General features: G+C 47.0%; 1 protein-coding gene across 1 annotated transcript in view; it reads right to left on the bottom strand.

The window, feature by feature from the left end:
* Positions 1-314: 314 nt before the first annotated feature.
* GLP2R (glucagon like peptide 2 receptor) overlaps positions 315-25,404 on the bottom strand; it is a 50,111-nt gene continuing 25,021 nt past the window's right edge. The window contains exons 8-13 of the mRNA XM_036100081.2: positions 24,906-24,966; positions 24,424-24,493; positions 15,869-15,957; positions 9,726-9,864; positions 1,658-1,699; positions 315-749 (exon numbers count right to left, since the gene is read on the bottom strand). Of these exons, the coding sequence (XP_035955974.2) occupies positions 411-749; positions 1,658-1,699; positions 9,726-9,864; positions 15,869-15,957; positions 24,424-24,493; positions 24,906-24,966 (740 nt within the window). The 3' untranslated portion in view covers positions 315-410. The remainder of the gene's footprint in view (positions 750-1,657; positions 1,700-9,725; positions 9,865-15,868; positions 15,958-24,423; positions 24,494-24,905; positions 24,967-25,404) is intronic.

Below are 25,404 nucleotides of genomic sequence, written 5' to 3'. Positions count from 1 at the left end.
TCTAATTGAGCATTATGACTTTTAACTGCTAAATCTGGCAACCGGACTTGATGAGTACCCTACTGTAGGCCCTCCTGCTAACATAAGGCAGTATCTAGCCCCCGGCACATACCCGCCACCTACACATGCATTTTGCACACTCTAAAAGCCACATTCCTGGGCATTAACGCGTGTTTCCCTGGAATGTTTCTTCTGGGGTTTTCCTTCGGGCCCCCTGCTGTATTGTTTCAGTCACTGAGCCTGACCTTAATCCCCCGGGCCCTGCTCAGCCTCCAGAGCACCCTCCACGCCGGGTCTGGAGCATGAGAGACCTGGACATGAACTTCATGCCAAAGTGCACGCCACGTGTGGGGAGACCGGTGACTCTGTGCGTTCCCCGGGGAGCAGAGCCTGGGCGGTGGGCCTCCAGCCTAGATCTCGCTCTCTTCGAGAATCTCCTCCATGGTGTGGGTCAGGGTGAAGTCCCCCTCGCTGCTCTCGGACACGCTGCTGCCCCGGGGCCAGGCTGCGTGTCCCCGCGGGGGCCGGGCGCCCCGCCCCCCAAGGCCGTGCACGGACAAGTGCAGGAGCTGCCCATTGCCGCCGGATGAGGGCTGCAGCTTCTGCAGCGTCCCCGTGCCGTCTGCCTGGGACAGCTTCTTGGGACATTTCCCCGGGAATCGGAAGTTCTTCTCCAGGACCCAGACCCTGCAGCCCGAGTGGCGGGCAAGCAGGAAGCGGACCCAGTGCTTCCGCAGCTCCGCCTTCACCTGCGGAGGAAGAAGAGGGGGGGTTACTGTGCTGGAGTCAGGTCACCGTGTGTGTGTGTGTGTGTGTGTGTGTGTGTCCTCTCGGCAAGTGTGCCGCCGCGGGGAAACGTACCTTCTAACTGGGGGAGATGAGCAGAGAGAAGCGAACAAGCCTACATGTGTGGCCACGGAGCAGGATAGTGGGGCAAGGAGACAAAACTTAGAGATACCGTATTCCGGAAAGGACTGTGTGGAGGGGGCATAGGACACCTGCCTGGTGGACAGGGCACCCCCCGCGGGAAGACGGGCAGCAGGAGTGAGCAGGAAGGAAGAGGGTTTTGCTGTCCAGAAGCCTGCATTCTGGTGGGTGAAAGGGGGCTGGAAATGTCACCAACTCCTAAAGCCAGGAGGAAGCCACCTGCCCTCCCCCTTTCAATCCTCTTTCCAGGGGAGCAGAGAACTGGTAATAATAATAATAATAATAAAAGTCACCATAGTTAGCAAGTATTGGGCCCTTTCCAGGAGCCCAGCAAGCCCAGGGCCACACTATACAGCAGGGACAGCTATTATTCCCATTTTACAGATAAGAAGACTGAGGCCCAAAGAGCTACAGTAACCCGACAGACTCAGACCTGCTAAGTGGGTGAGGCATGGCCAGAATCCAAAGTTCAAGCGGGTTCCCCCTGCCATGCTTAATGTTCTCTGGGTGTCCCCAGCAGGGCCAGGGTTGGGTTCTGAGCCTCTTTCATGCATCCCGACACCTTCTCCTGGCTGTCTGGGCTGCCTCCTGCTCTCCCTACTGGGTGCTCACAGTGCTTATTTGCCCCAGTCACTACACATTCCCCCATCACATAATCAGAAACCTCCGGGGGCAGCAGGATGCCAGCCCCAGCCTCACCGGGACCTGGATGGCAGCTTTGGAGACGTACCTCTCCATTGGCAAAGCAATACTGCAAGGCCATGAGTAATCCCTGCAAAGAAAGGAGGAGGTACCGTGAGGTTTGACTCAGGACAAGATGTGTCTGGGAGTGGCCTGGAAAGTGCAAAGGCCCGCCTCGTCTTAGTAGCCCCCGAAGAGGTAGGCAACTACATTGCTAGCCCTAACTAGAGTTTGTCGTACTGGTTACGTTAACTTGGATTTCACTGGGATCTCTTCTGACTTTGACCCCCACTACCCGTATCAGCCCAGGTGTTTGCTTAGATGCTTGTAGGTTAATGATGATTAAATCCCAAAGACCCTATGTTCTTCACTCAATTATCCAAATATTGTACAAGACCACTATCCCATTTCTACTTGTCTATAGTGAGCAATGGCTAAATTTTTGCCTGAATTGCATCATTTCCTTTTGGGAACTGACCCTGCCCTACTCCCTGGGCTTCTGGCAAGGCTGTCAATCATGGTCCCCATGTTCTAGGATGGCCATCACCACCATAATCAGCCCAAATGGGCACAGGACCCAAGCAGGGCCAATGTGAGTTCTTTTCCCTGGGAACAGAGGAAGGGTTGCACTCTCGTCCCTGTGTTTGCCAACTTTACAGTCAAAGTAAGCCTAGAAATGGTAAGAGACGGATGCCCAATCTTGTTTGGGTACCTGGATCCAGCTACACCTGATCCTGAAATTTTCATTTATGCGAGATAATAAATAACCCCTTCTCCTGTCAGAGCATTTCTTTTGAGTAGATCATTTCCTGCCCGTGGTTTCTCATCACACGTAGATTAAAATAAAAATCCCCCAACCACAGAAGGCACTAAGGTGACCTGGGCTCTGGCTGCCTCGCTGACTTCATCCTGTGCCCTGCTTGCCCTCAGCTACTCTATTCCAGCCCCATTCGCCTTCTGGCTTCCTCCAGCATCTCAAGCTAACGTACTAGCTACCTGTTGCTGTATAACTCAGTGGATCAAAACAGTCAAGATTTACCATCTCACACACTTTCTATGGGCCAAGAACCCAACTGTGGCTTAGCTGGGTATTTTGGCTCTGGGTCATCCTTCAGGTTGCGGACAAGATGTTGTCAGTGTTCTGAAGGCTTAACTTGCTTCCAAGATGGCTTACGTGCCTGCCACATTGTTGCTGGTTGGTGGTAGGAGGCATCAGTCTCCCCCACAGAGCTGCATGAGTGTCCTCGTGACATGGCAGCTGGCTTCCCCCAGAGCGGGTGATCCAAGGGAGCCAGGAGGAAGCTACAACCTTGATGACCTGGCCTCAAAAGCCACAGCTTCATGTCCACAATACCTTAACAGTCACGCAGGTCAACCCTACTCCATGTCAGAGGGCACTCCGCGGGGCTGTGAATACCAGGAGGCGAAGATCCTTGGGGGCCATATTGGAGACTAACTAGCACAACTCATTGCTTACTGAGGTCCTTTCACGCTTTCTGTCTTCTGGACCATTCTTCCCTCAAATCTCTGCAATGCTTAACTGCCAGGAGTCTGGAATCAAAGCTGCTCTAGCCAGTGTTTGTCTTCCAGCGTTTCCTGACTCATCTGCTTCCTGATGTGATACCCAGCTGTGCTAACTTGCATACCACAGCTTCCCCCGTGACGTGAGCATCTGTGGCCCCTGGGCTATGTGTCTAAGGTACTGGAGCTCCATACGCGTGCAGGAACCAAGTACTTGAGTGTCTATGGAAAGAACCTTGTAAAATGCCAGGACTCACAAGGAAAGGACACATTTCCAACTGAAGAGTGAAGGTCACAGTGCAGGCTCTCTCCCATCTCTCTTGATCATGTTTCTCTCGCCCCCTGTGGCTAGTAAGGGCGGCTTGGTACTGGAAAAGGAGCTGAAATTGTAAAGGAGTTATAACATGTTGTCCTGGGGGGAAATTCTTATGCTCTTCTTAATGGAAGCTGGAGATCTTGCAAGCTGGCTATCCCAATATCAGTCACATGTTTGGATTCTGCCCACCAATGAGGGATTTTCTTTCTCTTATGCATCTTTTATTCCATGGCGATAGCTCCTAAACAGGGGCATGGTGGTACCAGTTTATCACTGTCACACAGTCTCAGTGGAGGTTCCCAGCAGCCATGTACAGTTGGCAGGGTGGGTTATATTTGCCTCTGGGCATATATTAGAAGGGGTACCTTTCACGTGTCAGAATCCTCACAAATGAGTTGGCTAAAATATGATTCCACATCACAAACATGTCTTTCACCTCTTTGGGTTCTTGATTCACTGTTTTAGGAGCCTCCTGGAGTCTGGTTAACTCTGATTCTAGATAAAGTGAGTGTGAAGGGATTGGTCCCGCAGAACAGACGGCTCTCACTTCCTATGTCACCACCACTTGGCAATCTCTCCAAAGATCCCTTGATGGTGAAATTCTTTAAGAAATAAGCACTTGGAAGAGTGAAGGAGCCTCCAAGCATCAAGGAGAGGCAGCTGTTGGGTCCATGCCAATTCCTGCTCATGCACTAAGATATGACTCACCGGATGTGCTCCCACACATCCGCCCATGCCTACTCTCACCTCTGCCTGGTGGGATGAAGGGGAGCAGGGCAGGGGTACTCAGAAGGTGGGAGGCTTCTGTCCATGCACAGGCTCTGTCAGTGTGTTTCCTGGCTCAGTCTGCAGAGCAAATCGTGGGTCCTCATGTTTCTCAGTGGTGCATGGTGGTGGGCAGAGCTCCAGCTGCAGGACCAAAGGATCCAGCGTGGTGGTGAGTCTCCAGAAATTACCCCAAGGATCTCTCCCCTCCCTGTAGGCATATGCTACTCCTCACATGAAACCGAGGACCTTGTTTTCCCTCCCCTTGAATCTGGGATGGCCTTGTGACTTCCTTCTACCAGGACAACATGGTGGAAGTGACATTCTGGGACTTCCAAGCCTATGCCTTAAGAGCACTGGAAGTTTCTACCTTCTCCCTCTTAGAACATTCGTTCTGGGGAATGTTCTGAGAGTCCAGCTTCCAGGCTATGAGATGCCCAAGGTAGATGGAGAGGCCATGTAGAGGAGAACCGAGACTCTGTGATTGAGAGCCTCAGCTGAGCCCCAGCCAACAGCTTGTGTCAATGTCCAGCCATGTGAATGAATCATTTGGGATGTTCCCAAAGATGGGATGTTCTCAAATATGTTCCCATCTGAGCTTTCAGATGTTTGCAGCCCCATTCAAAAATTGCATGTATCAAAAGTATTGCTCTGCTGAGCCCAGGTGGCCCAGCTTATAGAATCATTAAAGATAACAACACGGTTCCTGCTTTAAGCCATGAAGTTTTGGGGTAGTTTGTCACATAGCAATCAATGGAAGGACTGAAATAAGCTCCCTTGCCAGAGGAGTCTGATAGGCTGATTCCTTTTTTTTTTTTTTTAAGATTGTATTTATTTATTTGAGAGAGAGACAGAGCATGAGCATGAGCATGGGCAGGGGGAGGAGGCAGAGGGAGAGGAAGAAGCAGGGAGCCCAATGTGGGGCTCAATCCCAGGACCCTGGGATTATGACCTGAGCCGAGGGCAGATACTTCACCGACTGAGCCATGCAGGCGCCCTGATAGGCTGATTCTTCCTCAAAATTTGTCCCCATAGCTCCCCTTGAGCATCTGGTCCTCAGAGGGCCTTGGGTGTGTGAGATCCGTTGACCAAGGGCTCACATGACCAATCAAGCCCTCAGAGGAAGAAAGGCCATTAAATACTGCTGACATAATAGGTATCAGTTCTTGTTTCGTTCTTGACATTTTTAATTTGGGATTATCTTTTAAAGAAGATGAACACCAAACAACATAGGAAACCCAAATTATTAAAGCTTCACCATTGAAATACTCCCCCAAAGACTGAAATACATTAAACATGGTTTCATAATGGGAAAAAAAAGAAAGGCTACCAATGGGTCCTGTGTCTCAGCTCAGAGCCACACACAATTCAGTTCCAACAGAAGGAAAAAGGAACCAAAGTTGCCCAGACCACGTGACCCAGGCTCTGTCTCTGGCCTTTGGGGAGCATGCAGTGGGCAGGAACATTCTCTCCACTTTGTCCCTACAATCTCAGCACCTGACTCTGCCCAGTGACAGTAGCTTTAAGACTCTGATACGGGGAACGTGGCGTCTCCTGGTTGGGATCCTCACAGAGCATCATGATGGAGTGCTTCCCTGCAGGGGCTTAACCTCTACAAAGAAACCTCATCTCTGATGGCTGTTGGCATATGCAAGTTCTCCCGAGTCCTCTGTCACTATAGTGGTAGGATAATTTCTCCCTTATGGTGACAATGTGAGGGTTCTATGAAATCAAAAGCGTTTGGGGGTAAACAGATGTTTTCTAGTGTTCCATTTTAATTCCTCTTCTGGTATTTTTTTTTTTTAGTTAGTTATTTAGTTTGTGTGTTTTCCAGAGATAATAGCATGTATCTTAACATATCATATTAATACTAGCATAATTCTGGCAAAATATAGAAAACTTCCTTCACTATAGCTTCATTTCCTCCTTCCTCTAAAGATCTAATGATCTTTATAATATAGTTTATGACAAGAATACAGTTTGTAATAATTATTTTATACAATCTAATGTCTTTAAAAACAGTTAAAAGAAGAGAAGAGAAAATACGTATATTTATAGTCTTTTGTATTCACTGTTGTGTTTATATTTTCTAGCGCATTTAATTTCTTCCTGTGGATTTGAGCTACTGACTGGTGACATCTTCAAGCCTGAAGGACTTCTTTTGATATTTCTCCTAAGGAGGGTTTGCTATCAACAAATTCAGTCTTTGTTTATCCGAGTATTTTTTTTTTTTTTAATTTTACCTTCATCTTGAAACATAGTTTCAATCCTTGGTTGAATTGTTTTTCTTTCAATATTTTGATTACATCATATCACTGCTTTGGGACCTCTACTGTTTCTGATTATAGTCAGGTGTCACTTTGTATTGTTGGTCCCTGTGTGTATGAGTCATTTTTCTCTTGTTACTTTCAAGAGTTTTCTCTTTGTGTTTGTCTTTCAACAGTTTGACTGTAACATTTCTAGGTGGGGATCTCCTTGTTTTATCTTCTTTGGGATTCATTGAGCTTTCTGGATTCACAGATCAATGTTTTTCATCACCTTTGGGAAGTTCACAGCCATTATTTCTCCAAATGACTTTTCTGCCCCCTTTTCTCTCTGTTGTCCTTCTGGGACTCCCATGTGTATGCTAGTATGCTCAATGGTGTTCCGCAGGTCTCTGAAACTCTTTTATTTTCTTCATCTTTTTTTTCCTGTTTCTCAAATTGGATCATTTCAACCAACCTATCTTCAAGTGCTTTGACTTTTTTTCTGTCACCTGATTCTGATATCAAGCATCTCAAGTGAAATCTTCATTTCCATTATTGTACTTTTCAACTCCAGAATTTTTCCAGATTGTCCTTATTTTATAATTTCTCTCTCTGTATTAAGATTTCCTAATCGATGAATCTTTGTCATCATACTTCTCTTTAATTCCTTAAACATGATTTCTTTCAACCATTTGAACATATTTTTTAAGGATTTTATTTTTAAGTAATATCTACACCCAACATGGGGCTCGATTTCAAACCCTGAGATTGAGAGTCGCACGCTCCATCAACTGAGCCAGCCAGGCACTCCTGAACATATTTATAATAGCTTCTTTGAAATTCTTTGTCTGCTAAGAGACCTCTCAGAGAGTTCTATTGACTGTTTTTCTTTTTCCTGAGTATGGGTCACGCTTTCTCTGCTTGCCTCATAAATTTTTTTTTGTTCAAAACTGGAAGTTTTAGAATCTGATCCCCTACTCCCCACTCCCTGGGTGGTTGCTGGTGTTTGTTTGTTTAGTAATTTTCCTGGGCCACTAGTTCTGTGAAATTTTTCTTCCCTGTAGTCACAGCCACTGATGTCTGTGCTCATTTCAAAAATTTTTGGTTTTGTGTTTAAGTCTGACTTCCTGCCCCTGTTTATAACAGCTTAACAATTAGTCAATGATTGGTCAGAAGTTGTGCTCAACCACCTTAAACCAGTAAGGCTTCCACACTCTTTGACAATGGATCTGTGTGTGGCTTGGGGGACCCATTCCAAGTTTAGACAGTTTATAAGTCTTCTGTGGCTTTTACTTTCCACCTCCCTTGTCTTCTGGGTGTGTGTGCAGGAACTCGTGTTCAGCCATCGACAATGTGGATATTCTCTCTGGTATCTCCTGAGAGTGTATGCAACCTTGCACGTGTACACAAGCCTCCAGCCCACCAGAGAGATATGTAGGAGCTGATCAAGGCCCATGATGGGTGTCTCATTCCTCAAATCCTCCTGTTAAATTTCTGGCTAGCTTGCCAGGCTGTTTCTCATCCCAGCTAGGATCACTGTCTCAGGCTGTGACATTTTCATTTCTCGATGCTTTGCCACCGAGATCACTACTGTATTTGACAATGGCCAGGGTGTGGGCTTTTCCTGCTCTTTGACTGATCAACATCAAGTCAGCCCCTTTCTGCAGTGAAGCTGCTAGTTTTCACTAGAATTTCCTCACTGATGGAGAAGAGGTTGGAAGACAAGTGCACTTCAGGCTAAGCCAACAGACCCCACTGTTCTTACTTAGATTTAATAATTTTTCTTGAATAAACTCTTCTCAACATTTTGTATGCCTTTGGCTGGTTTCCAGGGCCCTCAAGTGGTTGCTGTTGTCAATTTTGTGCAATTTTATTGTTGCTTTTTGGGGAGGAGATTTGCCAAGCACCTCTCTCCTCCATTCCATAAGTCCTGCCTTATACTAGCATTTTAAGATTATTAGTCCCAAGGTTACCACTGTATGGGGACTCTGCTGCTGGCGCTGTTTGTGGTGGTCTCTTGCATTCATGGCCTTTGCTACTGAGCCATGATTTTCAGGGAGATGTTTTTGTGGTCTCCTCCCTTTCAGTCCAGGCTGGGTCTGGGATTTGCTTTAGTTTTTGTTTTTTTTTGGGGGGGGATGGAAAGTGCACCAAGTGGTGGGGGCAGAGAGAGGGAGAGAGAATCTCAAGCAGGCTCCACAATCAGCATGGAGCCCAACCTGGGGCTCAATCTCACAACCTTGAGATCATGACCTGAGCTGAAATCAAGAGTCGGATGCTTAACTGACTGAGCCACCCAGGCGCCCCTGGGATTTGTTTTAAATTTTAGAATGCAGCAGAAGTATCATTGTGTGAATTTCAGACCTAGGCATTTAGAAGGCCTAGAAGCTCCTGCTTTTGTGCTCTTGGGAGCTCTGAACAGCCATGTAGGAAGTTCAGCTTCCCTGCTAGACAGAGAAAGAACCTACAGCAAGGGAGAGGCCCTAAGACAGTATGGAGCTAAGGGATGTAGCTGGCAGTGAGAAATGAAGCCCTAGAAATTTGATCCAAATGAAGCCACTCCAGCTAGCCCCAGCCATGTGAGCCTTCCCAGCTCACGCACCAGACATAAGAGTGGTGAAGCATCTTGGAAGTTCCAGCTCCAGCAGGCATCGCGTGGAGCAGAGGTGAGCCATCCTTACTATGCCCACCTGGATTTTTGGTCCCCAGAATAATGAGAAATAATACGAATTATTGTCGTTGTAAGCTACTAAGTAATGGGTAACAATTTAAGGAATGGATAACCAAAATACTAAGGTAAAGGAAGCACAGCTCCCTCCAACACATCTTGACACAACTGTCAAGCTTCAAGAGTCTCCTGGTCTCGACTCACTGGTTCTTACCAAGTTGTATTGTGTTCTGAGTATGTCACCTGAAGCATAGACAATGTTCATTGTGCACAATGCCTTGCAGAGAACCCAGCAAAAATAGGCCCATAATAAAAGTCTTCATGTTGACACTCACAGTTAATATGATTGTGAGTCACACCAACTATTATAGCTCAGGAAACAGACCACTTTTCCCTTCTTAGTCACTGAGTCATGCTGGCAGGATCAAGGCAACATTTTTGGTCTACACACCCTTCTCATGCCAAAGACCCTAAAGCTGTAGAGCCTGCTGACACTACAACTTCGTTTCCACCTGTGGGCTTTCTCAAATCTCAGCCTGTCTGGGTCAAGGCATTTGGTTTTCTCCAAAGCAAAGGAATCCTGGTTCAGATGCCTACTTACATGGAAGGAGCCCAGAGTCAACTGAATGAAGAGTCGTATGAGTTTTGAAAATCCTTCCACTTGATCATCAGTGATGAAAGAGAAGAGAATCTCATGAACACCCAATAGAGGAATGAGGACGAGTGTTGACTTTGCCAATCTGCAAATGACAACCAAAAAATTGTCATGAAGGTTGCTTTGGGAATAGGCAATGTTTACTGCTCTTCTGTGTGTAACTTTATTGTAGCTCTTATCATCCTGATAAATAGTTGATCTTCCAGTTTGTCTCCTTGGCAACACATTGAATGCCTTAATGGCCAGTGTGGTCTTGTTTACTGATGCACCCTTACACCTGACTCATGGCAGACGCTTGGACAACACAAATTGAGTTAATGAATGAATGAATGGATGGATGGATGAATTGATGAATTCTCCTATATAGATTATGAAATGCCTCTAGATCTTAATGTTTTGACTGATGGATAGATTTCCATGTGCATGGATGTCACCCTGGGACACTACACCCCTACCGAGTTTGACAGATTTCCTAGTACCTGGCTGGCAGGTGCCTCTACTTCTTTCTCTATTCAGGACTTCCAATGTCAGTGCTTTACTGAACCTGAGAAGGGAAAGCAAATGACGTGTCTGGGGTCACACAGCCACTAAGTGACAAATCCAGGCCTGGAAGTGAGGCTTGCGACTTTACACTCACACCCTGCACACTCCATGCAGAGCTTGACCATCAGCCCCCATGCCGCCCCTCAGCCCCAAGACAGCAAGGGCTGCAGGAAATGAGAAACTGATCCTCCTCATAAAAAGTGCTGTGTGGAAGCTTGCTGTTGTATACACTCTACATAAAAAGGACAAACATTCCTTTGTACCACCCACGTGCAAAGTGCACAGCTGGGACCCAAACATTCCATATCACATACCGGTGGTTCCCAAACATGGTTTACCATTAGAATTCCTTAAGGAACTTTAAAAGATGGATAGATGATAGATAGATAGATAGATAGATAGATAGATAAATGGATGAATGGATAAATGGAGAGATAGATGGAGAGATGGATGGATGGATGGATAGATAGATAGATGATAGATGGATGGAGAGATAGATGGAGAGATGGATGGATGGAGAGATGGATAGTTGGATGGATGGGTAGATAGATGGATAGATCGATGGACAGATAGATGATAGATAGATAGAGAGAGAGAGATATGGATGGATGGAGAGATAGATGGAGAGATGGATAGATGGATGGATGGATAGGTAGACAGATAGATAGATAATAGATAGATGACAGAAAGATATAAATAGATATAGCTAGCTAGCTAGCTTCCTCAGCCCCAGTGTCAACCTCCTGAGTCAAAACCTCTGGCTATTGGGTCTTGGGAATGTGAATTTTTAAGGAATTCCCCATGGGATTCTGAGAAGCAGCCACATTTGGGAATGACTGCTGTTTTACTATTGAGGCGCTTCTTAATTTAAAACTACCTACATTAGCAAAAGTGACTCATATCCAGGGCACAAACAAAGCTACTGTCTTGTATATACACATTGGGAAAAAAAGAGTTTAATCCCTAATGACTTTTTAGCCCAAGTCACTTGTCTTAAAGGGACAGACTTGGAGAGATCTCTCCCCACCGCCGAACCCCATGGAATTAAAGGTGTAGGAACGTCAGCAGCTCATGCATGATGTCCTCAGGAAGGTTTAACTGTACGCGAGATAAAGTGTTTAGTATGGATCCTGCATCCGTGAGAGCCATTCAAGTGTACTGTTATCAAGGAAATGAAAGAAACCTCACCTTGCGTTCCTTGCTTGGCCCCTGCGAGTGCCTGAGTTTGCGACGATTGCTCTGGGTTATCTGGGTTTCAGTGACACATACTTACATACTTAGATGCAGATCCACATCTTACCATCAACTTATTCTTGGGGCCATGCTATGACATTATGTGTTTTGAATAAACTCTTTATGTTGGGATCATGTTAGATCTGCAGAAAAGTAGCCAAGAGAGCACAGAGAGTTCCTGCCTATGCTTCCCTCAGTTTCCCCTAATGTTAAATCTTGTATAATCATGGTACACTTGTCAAGACTAAGAAGCCAACATTGGCATGTGACAAATAACTATACTCGATTTCACCAGTTTTCCCACTTATTGTCCTTTTCATGTGCCAGAATCCCACATTTAGTATGAGATGATTTTTTTTTTTAAAGAATGACCATCTTTTTATGAAGCTTTGGGCCGTTTTCATAACTGCCAGCTCCCTGGTTGGATGTGAAGGGGTTCCCCATTCCTGAACTCATTCTAACTTCTCCTTAGACAAAACACCATGTGTGTCCCGGTTCAGATGGAAAATCCATAAATATCTATGGCCGTTTACTCTTATGAACTGTATTTATACTTATTTTTCAGCTATAGTCATTTGTTTATTTAAATTGTTTGGTTTATTGCAGTCATTCAGCGATCCAACAAATATTTATGGAGCATGAACCAGCGCAGTGGGAGAAGAAGTGCTGTGGTCAAAGGCAGCAGAGTATAGGGACAGTATCTGGGCCTGGGTTCAAATCCCAGCGCCACCAGTAACTCGCCATGTGGGTTTGGGCAAATTAGTTAACCTCTCATCTGTAAAAATGAGGATTATACTACTAATAATATAATATGAAGCGTTGAAACAATAAAAAAAATTATTACTGGTAATAATACAATGGACAGTGTCGTTTTATTTTTTTTTTTCGTTTTAAAGATTACCTGACAGGTGGCAAGTGCTGAGAATAATGGCATCTGATACTTGATGAATGATCAATAGTATTTAGCCATCACTGTTTTTAAAAGAAGCCGTCTTTGCCTTCAGGTTGCTTAGAACCTCAATGACTTTGATCAATTTTACTTCCATTTGTGACATGTTTTGTTTTTGGCTGCCCACCAGAAAGTCTTTTTGGAAAGGGCTCTGGGGTTCAGCAGGTTAAGAAATGATTCTCCTTTATAAATTCATCAAGAGCTCTGCCCCACACACCACATGGAACATTAAGACCGGTCCTCCAGGGGGACAGCCGCCTGGGTGCTGGGACCCACAAAGAACAGACAACTCTGACCACAGTGAGCATCACTGGCCTCTATCTGTCCACATTCCAGGGGCCTGGCTCAGCTCTCGCGCTCCGGGCCAGGCAGGTGCGCCATGTAACTCTCCTCCACTGGAATGGGGGAAACCCAGGGATAGGCCTAGGACTACAGAAGGTTCTCCAGCTCCTAGCAACTTGTCTTTTTGGCAAGACCTAGATATATTTAATTTAAACTTTCCTAAAATATACTCCTGGAGGGGGGCCAAATCTTGAGAGCTACATTCTGAAAGTTCTCAAAATCTGGGAGAGGTGGAGGCAGGCCTGTTTCTACCAGAGCTTGGACAAAACGCACCGGCCCCCATTGCCCCTTCCTTCTCACCCTAGCAGGGGGTGACAAAGGAAAACAGACTTGGAGGGGGATAGGGAGGTGGAAGAGGGCAGTGTGAGCTGGGGGGTGACCCACTGGGGTGATGGAACGTAGAAATGAGGGTGTTAGCACTGCTTGCAGAGAAAAATGGGCAAATGCACTCATCAGTGCTGTAGGATTCACCAGCCCAGGCAGTAAAATAAGGTGGCCTGGTGTGTCCTGAGAGACAGGGCCCTCATTTTTTGCTCATTAATGAGCATAAACTAATCAATTGTACTATGCTCTGCATGGAGAAAGAGTAAGTAAACAGAAAGCAGATGGCCAACCAAAATGGTGGGGAAAATCACAAAGAAGCAGCCCTATTTGTGGAGAACCTGGGGAATGAACCCTGCTTTTATCAGGCAGGCGGCACCGCAGGGCCGTGGTGGTTTCTCATGGTCAGTAATCCTTCACACCGACCACTCTGCATTGAGGATGTGATCACCAGCAACATTCTGGTGACTGCTGTGAGTTTCTGGATTATTTGTTGTCAAGTGTGCTAGGAGTGCAAGCACCAGAAGGAAACCTCGCCCCACCCCCGCCTTTCCCAGCCTCTAAGAATGAACAATTGTATAGTCTGGTTTATATATCAGTCTCTTGTGAGTTCAGCTGACATTAGTCAGCCCTTCCGAGTGGCTGAGACTCGGGAACACTGATAGGTCCCCAGCTCCATCCCCAGGTGGTGGCAAAGTCGCCAAGTAAGGTGTTTTACCCTGGGAAGACTCAAGGTGGGCCATGCACCCAGGTTCCTCTTTTCAAGCTTTATCCTTGAACAAGGGTGGGGAAGGGAAAAGAATTTTCCAGACAGGTTGTATATATCAGACAAGCTATTCCTTCTCCCCCCAAAACAGCTGTCCTGAATCATTGCTCAGCCATGAGGTTCTCCCCAGTATCTTGATTTATGCTTCCCTAGATCCCTGGCTCCCAGTTGGGTATGCACACTTCAGGGCTATGCAAGACAGTCCATTTGGCATCAGAAGAAAATATAGTAAGGAAAGATAATCGAAGTTTTATGTGTTAATTTTTAATCTATCCTTTATAATTTTCTATTCTTTGTTGTATTTTATAATAGCTGTATCAGTTCAACAGACCATGTATATATATGGTGAGGGGCATGCTCAAAATTTCTTCACTGAAAAAGATGCATGATCAGAAAAGTTTGGAAACCACTCTCTTGGATAACTCCAAAGGAGATCCTGCAGAAGGGGATACCGAGGCTGCTTAGAAACACATCTGCCATAGCCCCACTAGAAAATTCCATGCGTTATTTCACGAGAGCAGCTGACCCCAGTGGTCCTGCACTCTGTGTGTCAGAATCTCTTGGGGGAAGTCTATAAGAAGTCCATGTGGTGGGGCTCGTTTCCACACCTACTGAGTCTGAATACCCAGTGGAGGGCCTCAGGAGTCTATGCTTTTGGGCTGGCTGGCAGGTGATGCTTACAAGCAACCAGAATGGAAAGCTCCTATAGGGGGCGCTGTGGGTCTGGAACATGGGGAAAGCCCCAGTGGTACATGGTGGGCTTTGGGAGCAGAAAATAGCAGGGTGCAGGCTCTCGGTCTGCATGGAAAGTGGTGTCTTGGGATTTGTCTCCTTCCTGCTTCTGTCTCCTGGGAGTGCCGTCCTCTGTTGGGTTTCCCAGATGCCCCAGTGTCCCCTGAACAGACCCACGATGGGAGGACTAGAGCAGCTCTGACCATGGTTTTGGACCTCCACCCTCAGAGAGCAGTTAGAGGCTGAGCCTTGGGAGAAGGGCCAAAGAAGCTTTGAGTCACTTAGAGTCTCCACCAGAGGCGCCAAGAAAGTCGGCGTGTCTCTGTGTTGTCCAAGCCAGCCCAAGTGCCTTGGGGATGGGGTGTTTGCAAAATATTTGGGCCAATTATAGCATATATTTGTTAGTGCTGAACAATGCGTGTTTGTCCTTTGGGACCTCCTGGACAAACCCATTCACCATATCCAATTAGATTGAGAACCCACATCTTTGGTCTTCCTAAAAAGCAAGAGATGGGTCTCCTGTGCCATTCTCATTTCACACACCCATTAATCCGGCCCAGGGAGGCCAAGTGACTTGCCCACGGTCACTCAGAGGATCTGCGGCCATGGTCAGCATCAGCCCTTCTGACATGCGTTCACACCAAAATACTAGTTTTGGGGAGTTGGGATGTGTGCTCCTTATAGACAGGGTCCACATAGTATCTTTCTTCTGTTCCAAGCACAGTGCCAGGCACATGGTAGGTGTTCATGAAATGTTTGTTAGATAAAGGGAAAAACTACCTTTCCAGCACACCTAGGTCAGGCCTGATTTTGGTGTTAGTGAGAGAGAAATAGAGTTCCACCCATCCTCACTCACACCTCTGCCTGTGGCCAAAATCCTTACACTTAGAACCACTCCTTTGGCTCAACCAAGTGGCTCAACCACCCATTCTTAGGAGGATTTTAAGTTTCCTGCTACGGGGAATGAGTGTAACCTTGACCACTCCTTTCATTTCCATGGGGCCAGGAGGCCCTCACCAGTAGCAAAAGCCCCACACAACCCCAAGACACCTTTTTCAGAGGTTCTCTTCTTGATATTCTTGTCTTAGAAGATAGACATACTGGTGAGGCGGCTCATGCCCCTCTTCCCAGAACATTAACCAGAATAACTTGAAGGGGTCAAAACAATCTTGGACCACTGGAGGCCGACTTCAGGCCACTCACCTGTACTTATAATCTCTGAAGCACATTTGATGGGCTTTGAGCTTAGAAATGAGAAGCTTGACAATTTTCAGGAAGATGAAGAAATTGACCTTGGAAAAAAGCAGATATGGGCAAATAAGTGATGGACTCCACATGGTTATGAAATCAAGGTCACCCTGAGCCTGGCCATCGGATACTTGTCCATGTAAGCCAGGGGAAATGTGGCAGTTGGACGTTCAGGTAGTACGTGCTCGTGGTCATCCCCAGTCTTCTTAAGGCCATCTCAATACGTCCACACATTATTTTAATACTCACATTAATGCTCTGAAGAAGCTGCACTATTTTTATTTTGTGGTACAATGAGAAAACAGAGGCACGGAAGAGGCAAGTACAATTCCCAAGGTTGCACAGTTAGTAAGTGACTGAGCTGGTACTGAATATACCTTTACCTGAAAATAACCTGTTCTTCACTTAAACAGCCTCCCTTCTGTAAAGAACTCCAGCCCTATCGGTGTCTAACTTGAGTCCTGTAGCTGCCATGGAATTTACTGGAAAGCACACATTCTCTTCTCCCTAGACTGTATTCCACACCTGTCATGGGCTGGGACAGTTCCACCCTTCATTGTCAGCCTTGATAGAAATGATTAAATATGTCTGCAAATTCTTCAACACTGTTCCCTTTGAAAAGCAGAGCCTAATTTCCCCCTTCCTCTGGGATGTGAGTTAGACTTAGCTATGTGCATCTCATGAAAAGAACATGGTGGGAGTGAGGCTATGTGACTTCTGAGGTTAGGTCCTCAAAAGGATGGCATCGACCTGGTTCTCTCTCTCTCTCTCTCTCTCTGAGAAAAGCCAGCAGCCATGTTGTGAGGACACTCACAACCTGTAGAGAGACCCACCTGGGGGAACTGAGTCCTCCTACCAACAACCAGCACCACTTGCCAGCCATGTGTATGAGCCACCTAGGAAGCTGAATCTCCAGCCCCCGTCAAGCCATCAGATGGTCGCAGCCCCAGCCAACACCTTGACAGCAACTACATGACACATCATGAGGCTCTTGGAGAGGTAGAAGGGCAAGTGGTTCAATGTGGCTGGGGCTTGGAGAATGAGAACAAGATTTGTGAAGAGTAAGACGAGAGTGGAGGTGAGGGGAGAACCAGCTCCTGCAGAGCCTTTCAGGGTCACATGGAGGAGTTTGGGTTTCCTTCTGAAAGCAATGGAGAGCCAGTGATGAATGTCAGGCAAGCGAGTTACCCGATCAGATTTGCTTTTCTGCACTTCAGAAAGATCATTTTAACAACCATGCGGCGGCGGTTGGGGGGGGCGGGAGGGGGGCGCATATGGATTGGATGAAGGTAAAACCAGAGTAGGGGAGACTGGTTGGGAGCAGTTCATAGTTCCCAGGCAAGAATGATAGAGAAGTGATGTGAAGCTATAGGTGTGCTGCACCAACGATGGGGCGTACAAGATGGACTTGAAAATTTTAAGGAGTTTGAGTCAAATTGCGTTCGATAGTGGCTGGATGTGAGGTCAAAGATGACTCCAAGTTTCTCAGTAGAACTCAAATGTGCGGTAGTGTCATTCACTGAGAGTGGATAGAGGAGGAAGAGCAGTGCAGGGGGAAGAGGGGGAGGTCTAGTTATTTTGGACGCAAGAGATGTCCCAAAGCAGTGAGATATTTATGTCTGGATCTCAGCAGAGAGGTCCCAGCTGGAGCATGGAGCCAGCACTGGAGGAGGCGAGATTGTCCAGAAAGGCTAGGTAGACTGGGAGAGAAAAAGGGTTAAGAGACTCACCTTGTAATGAAGGGAAAGGTGGCAGAAGTGGAGGCAGCACAAGAGATTCAGAAAGAGTAGCCAGGGCAGTGGGAGCAAAGAGAAGATTCAATAGGAACGAATGAAACCATCAAGTCAACAGATGGTTCATCCAATTCATTGGCTCAAAAAAGCTGTCAACTGTATGTTCAATTTGGTTTGGTTAATCGGTTAACTCCAGGGCAGTGGGAGCTCATGGCCGTAAGAATTTAAGGAGGTAAATGCTACAAGGGATTTAAGCAAACTAAGACTGCATTTAGCAACAGGGAGCTGAGCAAAGGTGCAGTTCACAGGTGAGAGCACAAGCCAGATTGCAATGCTTTGCTTTGTGAGCTAGACATGAAGAGGGAGACAGCCAGTGTAGACCACATTGAAGAGGCTTGGCTGTGAAGGGAAGCGGAATGATAGAGCAGTAATTGACAAGGAATGCAGAATGGGGATAATGTCTCCCCTCTTTACGTGCAGGGCTGGAAGACATTTGGGATTACAGTTGTTTTTAAAATGGAAGACTTAAGAATGCCTCTATGCAATGAGGAAAGAGCCAGTAGAGACGGTGATTGGGTGACAATTAATGGAGTAAAGTCTCTACAAACATTGAGCCAGCACAGTACTAATGCCTCCCACCTGGAAATAAAACCCTTGAGCCACATATTGAAACACAAGCTGCAGGATCCAACGTGTACCTCCCGTGACTTGCCTTATTGGCCCCAGGAGAATCAGTGCTCAAAACTAACAGTCTGCAGTTTCCGGCAAGAGACTATTTATGCAATCCACCAGCAAACAGGGATGGAGCTTCCCAGCCAAAGAATATTTAGGAACAGAACACTTAAATATAAACTAAATGCAACCAAGTAATTTATTTCTTTAATGGGATATCTGCTTTTCATCACAAAGAGAAAACGCTGTGTCCTTGGCTTTAGTGATTTGTTGAACTCAGGCATTTTTCTCACAAAGTAAGTTTAACCGGGGAAAGGAACATATTTCAGCAAATTAATTTCAATCGGGACTGTATCCTAGGAAATGAAGAGTTGTGATGAGGAGCATGTGGATTTGCTGTTCTTTGTGTCTTCCAGGGACCAGACACGAGAAAATGGGCATCAACCCATGGGCCATATGGAGGCACTTCTTCAATGCCACGGAATGAAACACCAGCCTGGATGAGCCTGTGTCCATCTAGGTGTCCCACAGGACAAGAGTCAGCAGGCATATTTGGATGGTGCTGTTCTTCATTCGTGCACAAGCAGGAAAAGGGGGCTGAATAAGGACATTTCTCAAGAACCCAGCCAACTCCTCTTAGATTCTGTCATCAGAATGGGGGTCCTTAGGACCCCAAACATGTAAGGCTCCCTTTCAGGTCCTAGACAGTGCAGAATGCATTATCATATATAACATTCTTGGTGATACTTCTGTGGCACCCCAGCTCCTGTGCTTAGATCTGGGTCTATAGGCTGGCAGAGGTGATTGCTAATATGGTAGGGGGCTCAGAAGGTGGCTTCATCTATCCCTAAACTTTTCCATCAACCTCCATCCTCTCCTCATCTGGCCTGCCGTGTGGACTAAAATGCCTACTGTTAGAGCTGCTCCTTTAGGTTAAAATACTTCATCCCCAGAACCCTGCTGAAGTGCACATATCACATAGTAGGTAAGGAACACCTAGGAGAGGAGAGGGGTGCCCTTTCTCCGTCTATTATTCATCCATTTGCTCATTTTTACAGTGAATAATTCAATCACTACTTATGATCTGACCTACTTTCACCATGGGAAGCAGAAGATGGGATGCAACAAAGCTAAGTTTTAATGGGCTGGGAAAGTACAGGGTATGGAGAGATTCCCACTGTAACTCTTAGAGGAGGGAAATGTGGAAATGAGATGTTTCGGGGACACAGAAAGCCCCTGGGCTCCTGGTGAGGCAGAAGACCTAGAAAGGGACAAGACCAGTGAAGACTAATTTTACTGATTTCTCAACTTTGCCAAGTCCTGAGGTTATCAGAGAAGATTCAATAGGAACGAATGAAACCATCAAGTCAACAGATTCATTGGCTCAAAAAAGCTGTCAACTGTATGTTCAATTTGGTTTGGTTAATTGGTTAACTCCAGGAATCATGGTGTGGATAGAACAATCTTGCAGTGTATGTATTTTGTAAGGCTGTCCATGAAGGACTAATCAAAGCTTTACAGATTTTCTACTGGGAGCAGAGGAGACTAAGATATAAGAATATTATATTATTCCAGGATGGTTCTATTCTAAATGTACACTCAAGGGTAACAGGTTAATTTAAGTAGTGGAGTCTTATATCCTGAAGAAGATGGGAATTCTCCAATTTCTATGTCTCATGAAAGACTCACAGAGCATCTAGACTCTATGCATTGTCACATTATGGTTATTTCTGAAACATAGAGAATCAAGAGGGCAGCAGATAAAGTCAGCTGGGATATCTGGAAACCCAGTGTGACGTTCATTCACATCAGCCCAGATGCAGATCCACAGATGCAGACCCAGTCTGGGGGTGGTGGGAGAAGCCCAGCTATGGTAACGAGGATGCTCACTGGGGAGCCTGAGTCTGGGGATGGGAGATTCTCCTTAGTCCCATAGCTTAGTTCACCATGCACAATTGGCTCGTCCCAGAAGCCTCTGCTCCATACTCCAGAAAATAGGAACCAGCCTCAAATTTGGACAAGATGAAAGATGTGCCCTGAAATGCCAAATGTTATGAGCAACATCTTGATTACTATGATATTTTTAGTAGCTGGAAAATATGTGGGGTGGGGTCAGGAAATTCTTTTTTTGCCCCTAACACAATAAAGGTTTTGTTTTTTGCTTAGGAAATACTCTATCACAGCGAGGGGGAGCTCTGCTCCATGCAGACATTCAGGGACCCAGGCTCCTGCCGTTTGTGGTTCCAGGAATCCTATTTTGGGCCTGGGGTTATATCTACTCAGGTCAGTGGAAAACTGTAACATGTGGTCTTTTAAGCAAACGTGGAGACAATTGTTGGCTCAGTCATGGTCTGATGAGTCTCAAAATCATAATTATTAGGTTTTGAACTGCAGAAACTATGGGACATTCATCTTTTTTTCCCCTGAAAGAAATTAGCACCAAGCCACGCACACAGCAGGTGCTCAATAAATATTAAATGAAGGTGCAAGAGAGCAAATGCATGTGATTCCAGTGCTAAGAAAGCCCACCATGACAGTTCTGTTTCCATCAATCTAGGGTGGAGTCCAGGCTGTTTTGTTTTTTCCCTTAACCTCCTGAGCTGTTCTGTGCAACCACTGTCTAGTCCAGGGTCCCTCAACCTCAGTACGATTGACATTTGGGGTGGGACAATTCTTTGTTGTGGGGGCTGCTTTGTGCACTGTAGAATGTGGAACAGCATCCCTAGCCTCTATGCATTAGCTACCAATAGGACCCCCACCCCAGTTGTGATGATTAAAAATGTCTCCAGACATGGTCGAATGTCCCCAGGGGGCAGAATCCCTCTCAGTTGAGAACCACTGGTCTAGCCAAACTCTGATTTTACGGAAGAAACAAGCCCAGAGAAGTCAACTCACTTGGCTCAAGGGCACACCACAAGTCAGCCATGAAGCCCATGCTCTGTGTAGGGTATGTGAATCCCACTATCCTCGGAGCATACAGAATAGGATCCTAGAGCTGGCGTGGGGCCGGGGGTGGGGTGGGTGGCAGGAAGACATCAGGTTCAGCAACCCATTTCTCAGGACAGAGTTTCTCCTCTTGGAAATTGATAGAGATGAATAATCCAAAGCCTTTCTCTGTGTTCTGTGTCAATGTTTTACCAGTTTATATTCTGATGTCCTTCCTTGTGACCAAAAGGAACTTTTCTCACTTCTCTTCAAACCCATTCCTCTTGTCCAAGCCCCTGTACACAAACAACCATAGCCAGCAAGGGTCTCTATAAGACCTTCATAGACCTGAGGATGATTATGGAAGTGTCCCTTCCAAGCATGCCTGTTGACGTCCCTGAATTTGAGAGGTAGATTAGGAAAGAGCTTAGTCTCCAGGGAAGAAGAGAGTTCACCAGATGTGGAGCCATCAGATGGGGATTGCAGGGGGAAGGGCAGTGTGTGCAAAAGGCATAGGAGGAGTGAAACACCAGGATGGATGTGGGGAAGGGTGAGTTTCCCCATATAAATTGAGCATGGGGTGCTTGCGGTTGGATGGGTAGTCAGGGAATGACAATACTCACCATACTAAGGACTTTGGAAGCATGCCCGAGGGCAATAGTGTGCCATGAAAAAGTCACCCATAGAAGAGAGACATCATCAAGTTCTGCTCAAGAAAGACCACTCTGACCACAATGCAGAGGATGGATTGCCAGGGGCAAGAGTGAAGGAGGGAGACCAGACAGGTGTGCACAAGAAATCCCAAGAGGCTGAAAAACAACAGAGACCATGGGGTGAGGTGAGCAGGAGGAGCAGAAGGTGTAGATGGGAAAGAGAGGAGCCACTGTGAGCTAAGGTGACTCTGGCCCTTTCTGTGTTGCTGGTAACAGCTGGGGTGGTAGAAGCAAGAACATGTAAAGGTCGTTTTATCCAAGATGAGAAGATAGAGCACATTGTCTTGTCCTGGTGAGAGAGAATGTGGCTACAGTAACTCAGAAGCAGCCAGAGAAACCAGCACACAGGTCAGCTGGCCATGCATAACCAAGCAGCAAGGCCCAGAGCAGTGGCACCAGCCCTGGTCGAATCACTTGGGAGCTTTTAAAACTGCAACTGTCTGGGCCCCACCTCCAGAATTTCTGCTGTAATCCTCTGGGGTATGAGCCACCACATTTCTAATGCCCAGCCAGCTTGGAGAACCACCAGTGTGAGGGTAAAGAACCCCACAGACTGCCATGTGCGCCCCAAATCTGGGGATCTTGTTGCAATGCAAATTCTGATTCAGCAGGTCTGGGGTGGGGCCTGACAACCTGAATGTACAATAAGCGCTCAGGTGACCACACTTTGAGCAGTGAGGATGCTCTCCAGCCCTGGCTGCACATTGGAATCCTTAGGTCACACCTGAGATCAATGAAACACAGATCTCTGGGTGTGAGACCCAAGCAAAAAAGAATTTGTAAAGATATCCCCGTGCTTCTAAGCAGCCAAGACCAAGAACCACTGAAGTGGCCTTTAGAAAAGAGCAGGGTAAACACTAGGGTTTCAGCAACACCGAGCCTGAGCTCCATCCCAGGGAGGGCCTGCTGGCCTCCATCCTGCCTTCTTCTGCCTGGTTAGCGGGAACCTTCCGTGCTGGGGGGTGTGGGTCACAGGTGTTCATCGAATAAGTTCATGCAGGGCTGCCATCTGCTCAGGCTGGCTGCCAGGATGAACGGGACATGGGGCTTACTGTGGCCGCAGACAGGTTTTGGACAGATACGTGCAATGAAGCATTGCTGGGACCATAGCAGAAGTCTGTCCGGGGTCTGGGAAGGACTCAAAGGAGGGTGTGACCATTCTATTTTCTGTGGGGAGTGTCTGGGGACAGCAGTTGGGGGATAAGATGGCAGAGGGAGGAGGTACCAAGCTCAGGAGGGTCCAAGGCGAGGTACTAATGTGTGACAAGCCTGCACCAGGCACGTGGGTAGGAGGCAATAAAGATCGGCGGGGGGGGGGGGGGGGGCGGGCAGTAGCACTGGGCTGTGGTTACAAGTGCTGGTGCCCCCAGTCAGACCCTTTGGGCTGAGATCCAGCGCCCCCACTTACTGGGACTTGAGGTAAGTGTCTTCCTATCTTCTCGGTGTCCTCGTGAGTCAAAGAAACATAATAATGGCACCTACCCATAAATGAGTTAATATACACCAGGCACTTAGATGGTGCTGGCATAGAGGTGGCGCTCAGTACAGGTCATGGGCGGTGGTGGGGGTGTCTGCCAGGACGGGGTGCTGGGGTCACAGTGGGCAGTGTGGCTGGAGAGGACAGGAACGTGGAGAAGTGACACGGGGGAGGGGCAGGGCAGAGCTCATGATGTGGCTCTCGCTTGGGGTGTGCATGGCCAGATTCACTGTGTGTGGAGTGACCGGAGGGGACGCAGCCAGCACACCCATGCCACCGCTAAGCCTAGACATGACACTGGCCTCGGAATCATCAAGAGCACCTCCACACTCCCCCTCAACTTCTCTGGATGCTTTTCCCTCCCAGTCCCGAGGCTCTTTGGCAGATTGTGTCTCACACAGTATCATCCAAAAGAGCTTTATGACTCTGGGTCCTGCAGTCCCTCCCCAGCTGTAAAATTCTGGGGCCACTGGGAATAAGGGCCCCTCCTCCTCAGGGTCTCAGAGAAGCAGCATCTCTTGACTAATCCCCATCCCTGCTTTGGGTAATATTGACTATGCTTTTCTCTTCTAAAGAGGCTTCCTTTCACCCCCCCTCCCTCCTGCTAATGGTATTAAAATCCAAGCCAATAACTTTGCCATCCCTAAGCTCGTCGGTAACTGAAGGCGCCCGCGTCCCCAGGGGCCACCAATACAAGGTCACTGAGCTGGTTACAGGTTTCTAGACATAGTCTGAGGACCCAGAGAGAAGGAGGCATGTAGTTCAACCCTGCATTTGAGTCCTGAACCAGAACAAGGAGAAGCCTCTAACTTGTTCCTTCTCTTCTCAGTCAACACATCCTACTCACATCTCAACAACTCCTTCTCAAGGGGACTGGTCCAGGCTCACTCCAAGACAGAGAGTTTTGGTAAGGTGGCAGGGGAAGGGGAGTGGGGTCCCCCACAGCTGCCAAGCTCAGAGAGGAAAAAAACAGGAGGGGGTGGTCCTTACCATTACATAAAGCAGCATGGGCCCTCGGATGATCCACCAGATTATCTTATTCCTGTTGGTTCCCCAGCACCTATGGCAAAGGGGCAGAAGAAGACTTAAAAGAGAGACAAAGTTGAATGAACAGCCTCTTGGCCTCTGGAAGGAGGATGCTCGCACTCAAGACTCCCCCCCTCCACCCCACTGTGAACAGTGAAACAATAACCAATTTTGTACCCATATCGAGGGTCACTGCTAACCTATGCAGTGACTTTTTGTGTTAATTTGAGCTAATTTTGTGCTAATTTGCATGTGTAACTAAGCTAACAAACTAATTACTACAAGAAAGATCTGTGATCATCTTATCTGCATTTCTAAGTATATTCTAGGTGGCCAAAATGGAAGGGAATGGATATTCTCTTTGGGAAAATGGTATAAATCCTTGTATTGGGGCATATCTGGGAATTACTGGCTCATGGAAGTGTGAGAGCAGGTGAATTTCCTACCCTGTGTTCTCCAGCTGTGCACGGGCGATACTCCAGGGTACAACAAACAGCAGCGGGAAGGCTGGGGGTGAAAACAGGGAAATGCAGTCAGGAGCTGGTTGGCCAAACCTGCCTGCCTCCCACCCCAGCCCGATGGGCCAAAAGCATCTTGGTAAAAACTTATAAAAGCCCAAATATCACCGAATTGCAGGCTGAGAGCTGGAGAGACGTAGGGTGGCACAGAGCCCATCTGTTGTTTTACTGTCAGACAAACCAGGAAAGCAGAGAGGAGAAAACACTTGCCACATGTTACAAAGCAGCTCAGAGTAAATCCAAGACATGAACCCAAATCTCCCAGATTGTAGGCCAACCATATTTCTTCTGAATCCTGCAGCCTCACATTCTCCAAGAGTCTGTGGCAACTGGGGTTCCAGACCCCGACTTGAAGACTCAGTTGGCGTTATGGACTGAATGTTTGTGTCCAGACCCCACCCCATGTTGAAGCCCTAACCCCCAATGT

This window comes from Halichoerus grypus, chromosome 2 (genome assembly GCF_964656455.1).
Source record: "Halichoerus grypus chromosome 2, mHalGry1.hap1.1, whole genome shotgun sequence".
Taxonomy (NCBI): domain Eukaryota; kingdom Metazoa; phylum Chordata; class Mammalia; order Carnivora; family Phocidae; genus Halichoerus; species Halichoerus grypus.
The sequence above is the reverse complement of the archived record's forward strand: the minus strand, read 5'-3'. Positions and strand labels throughout refer to the sequence as shown.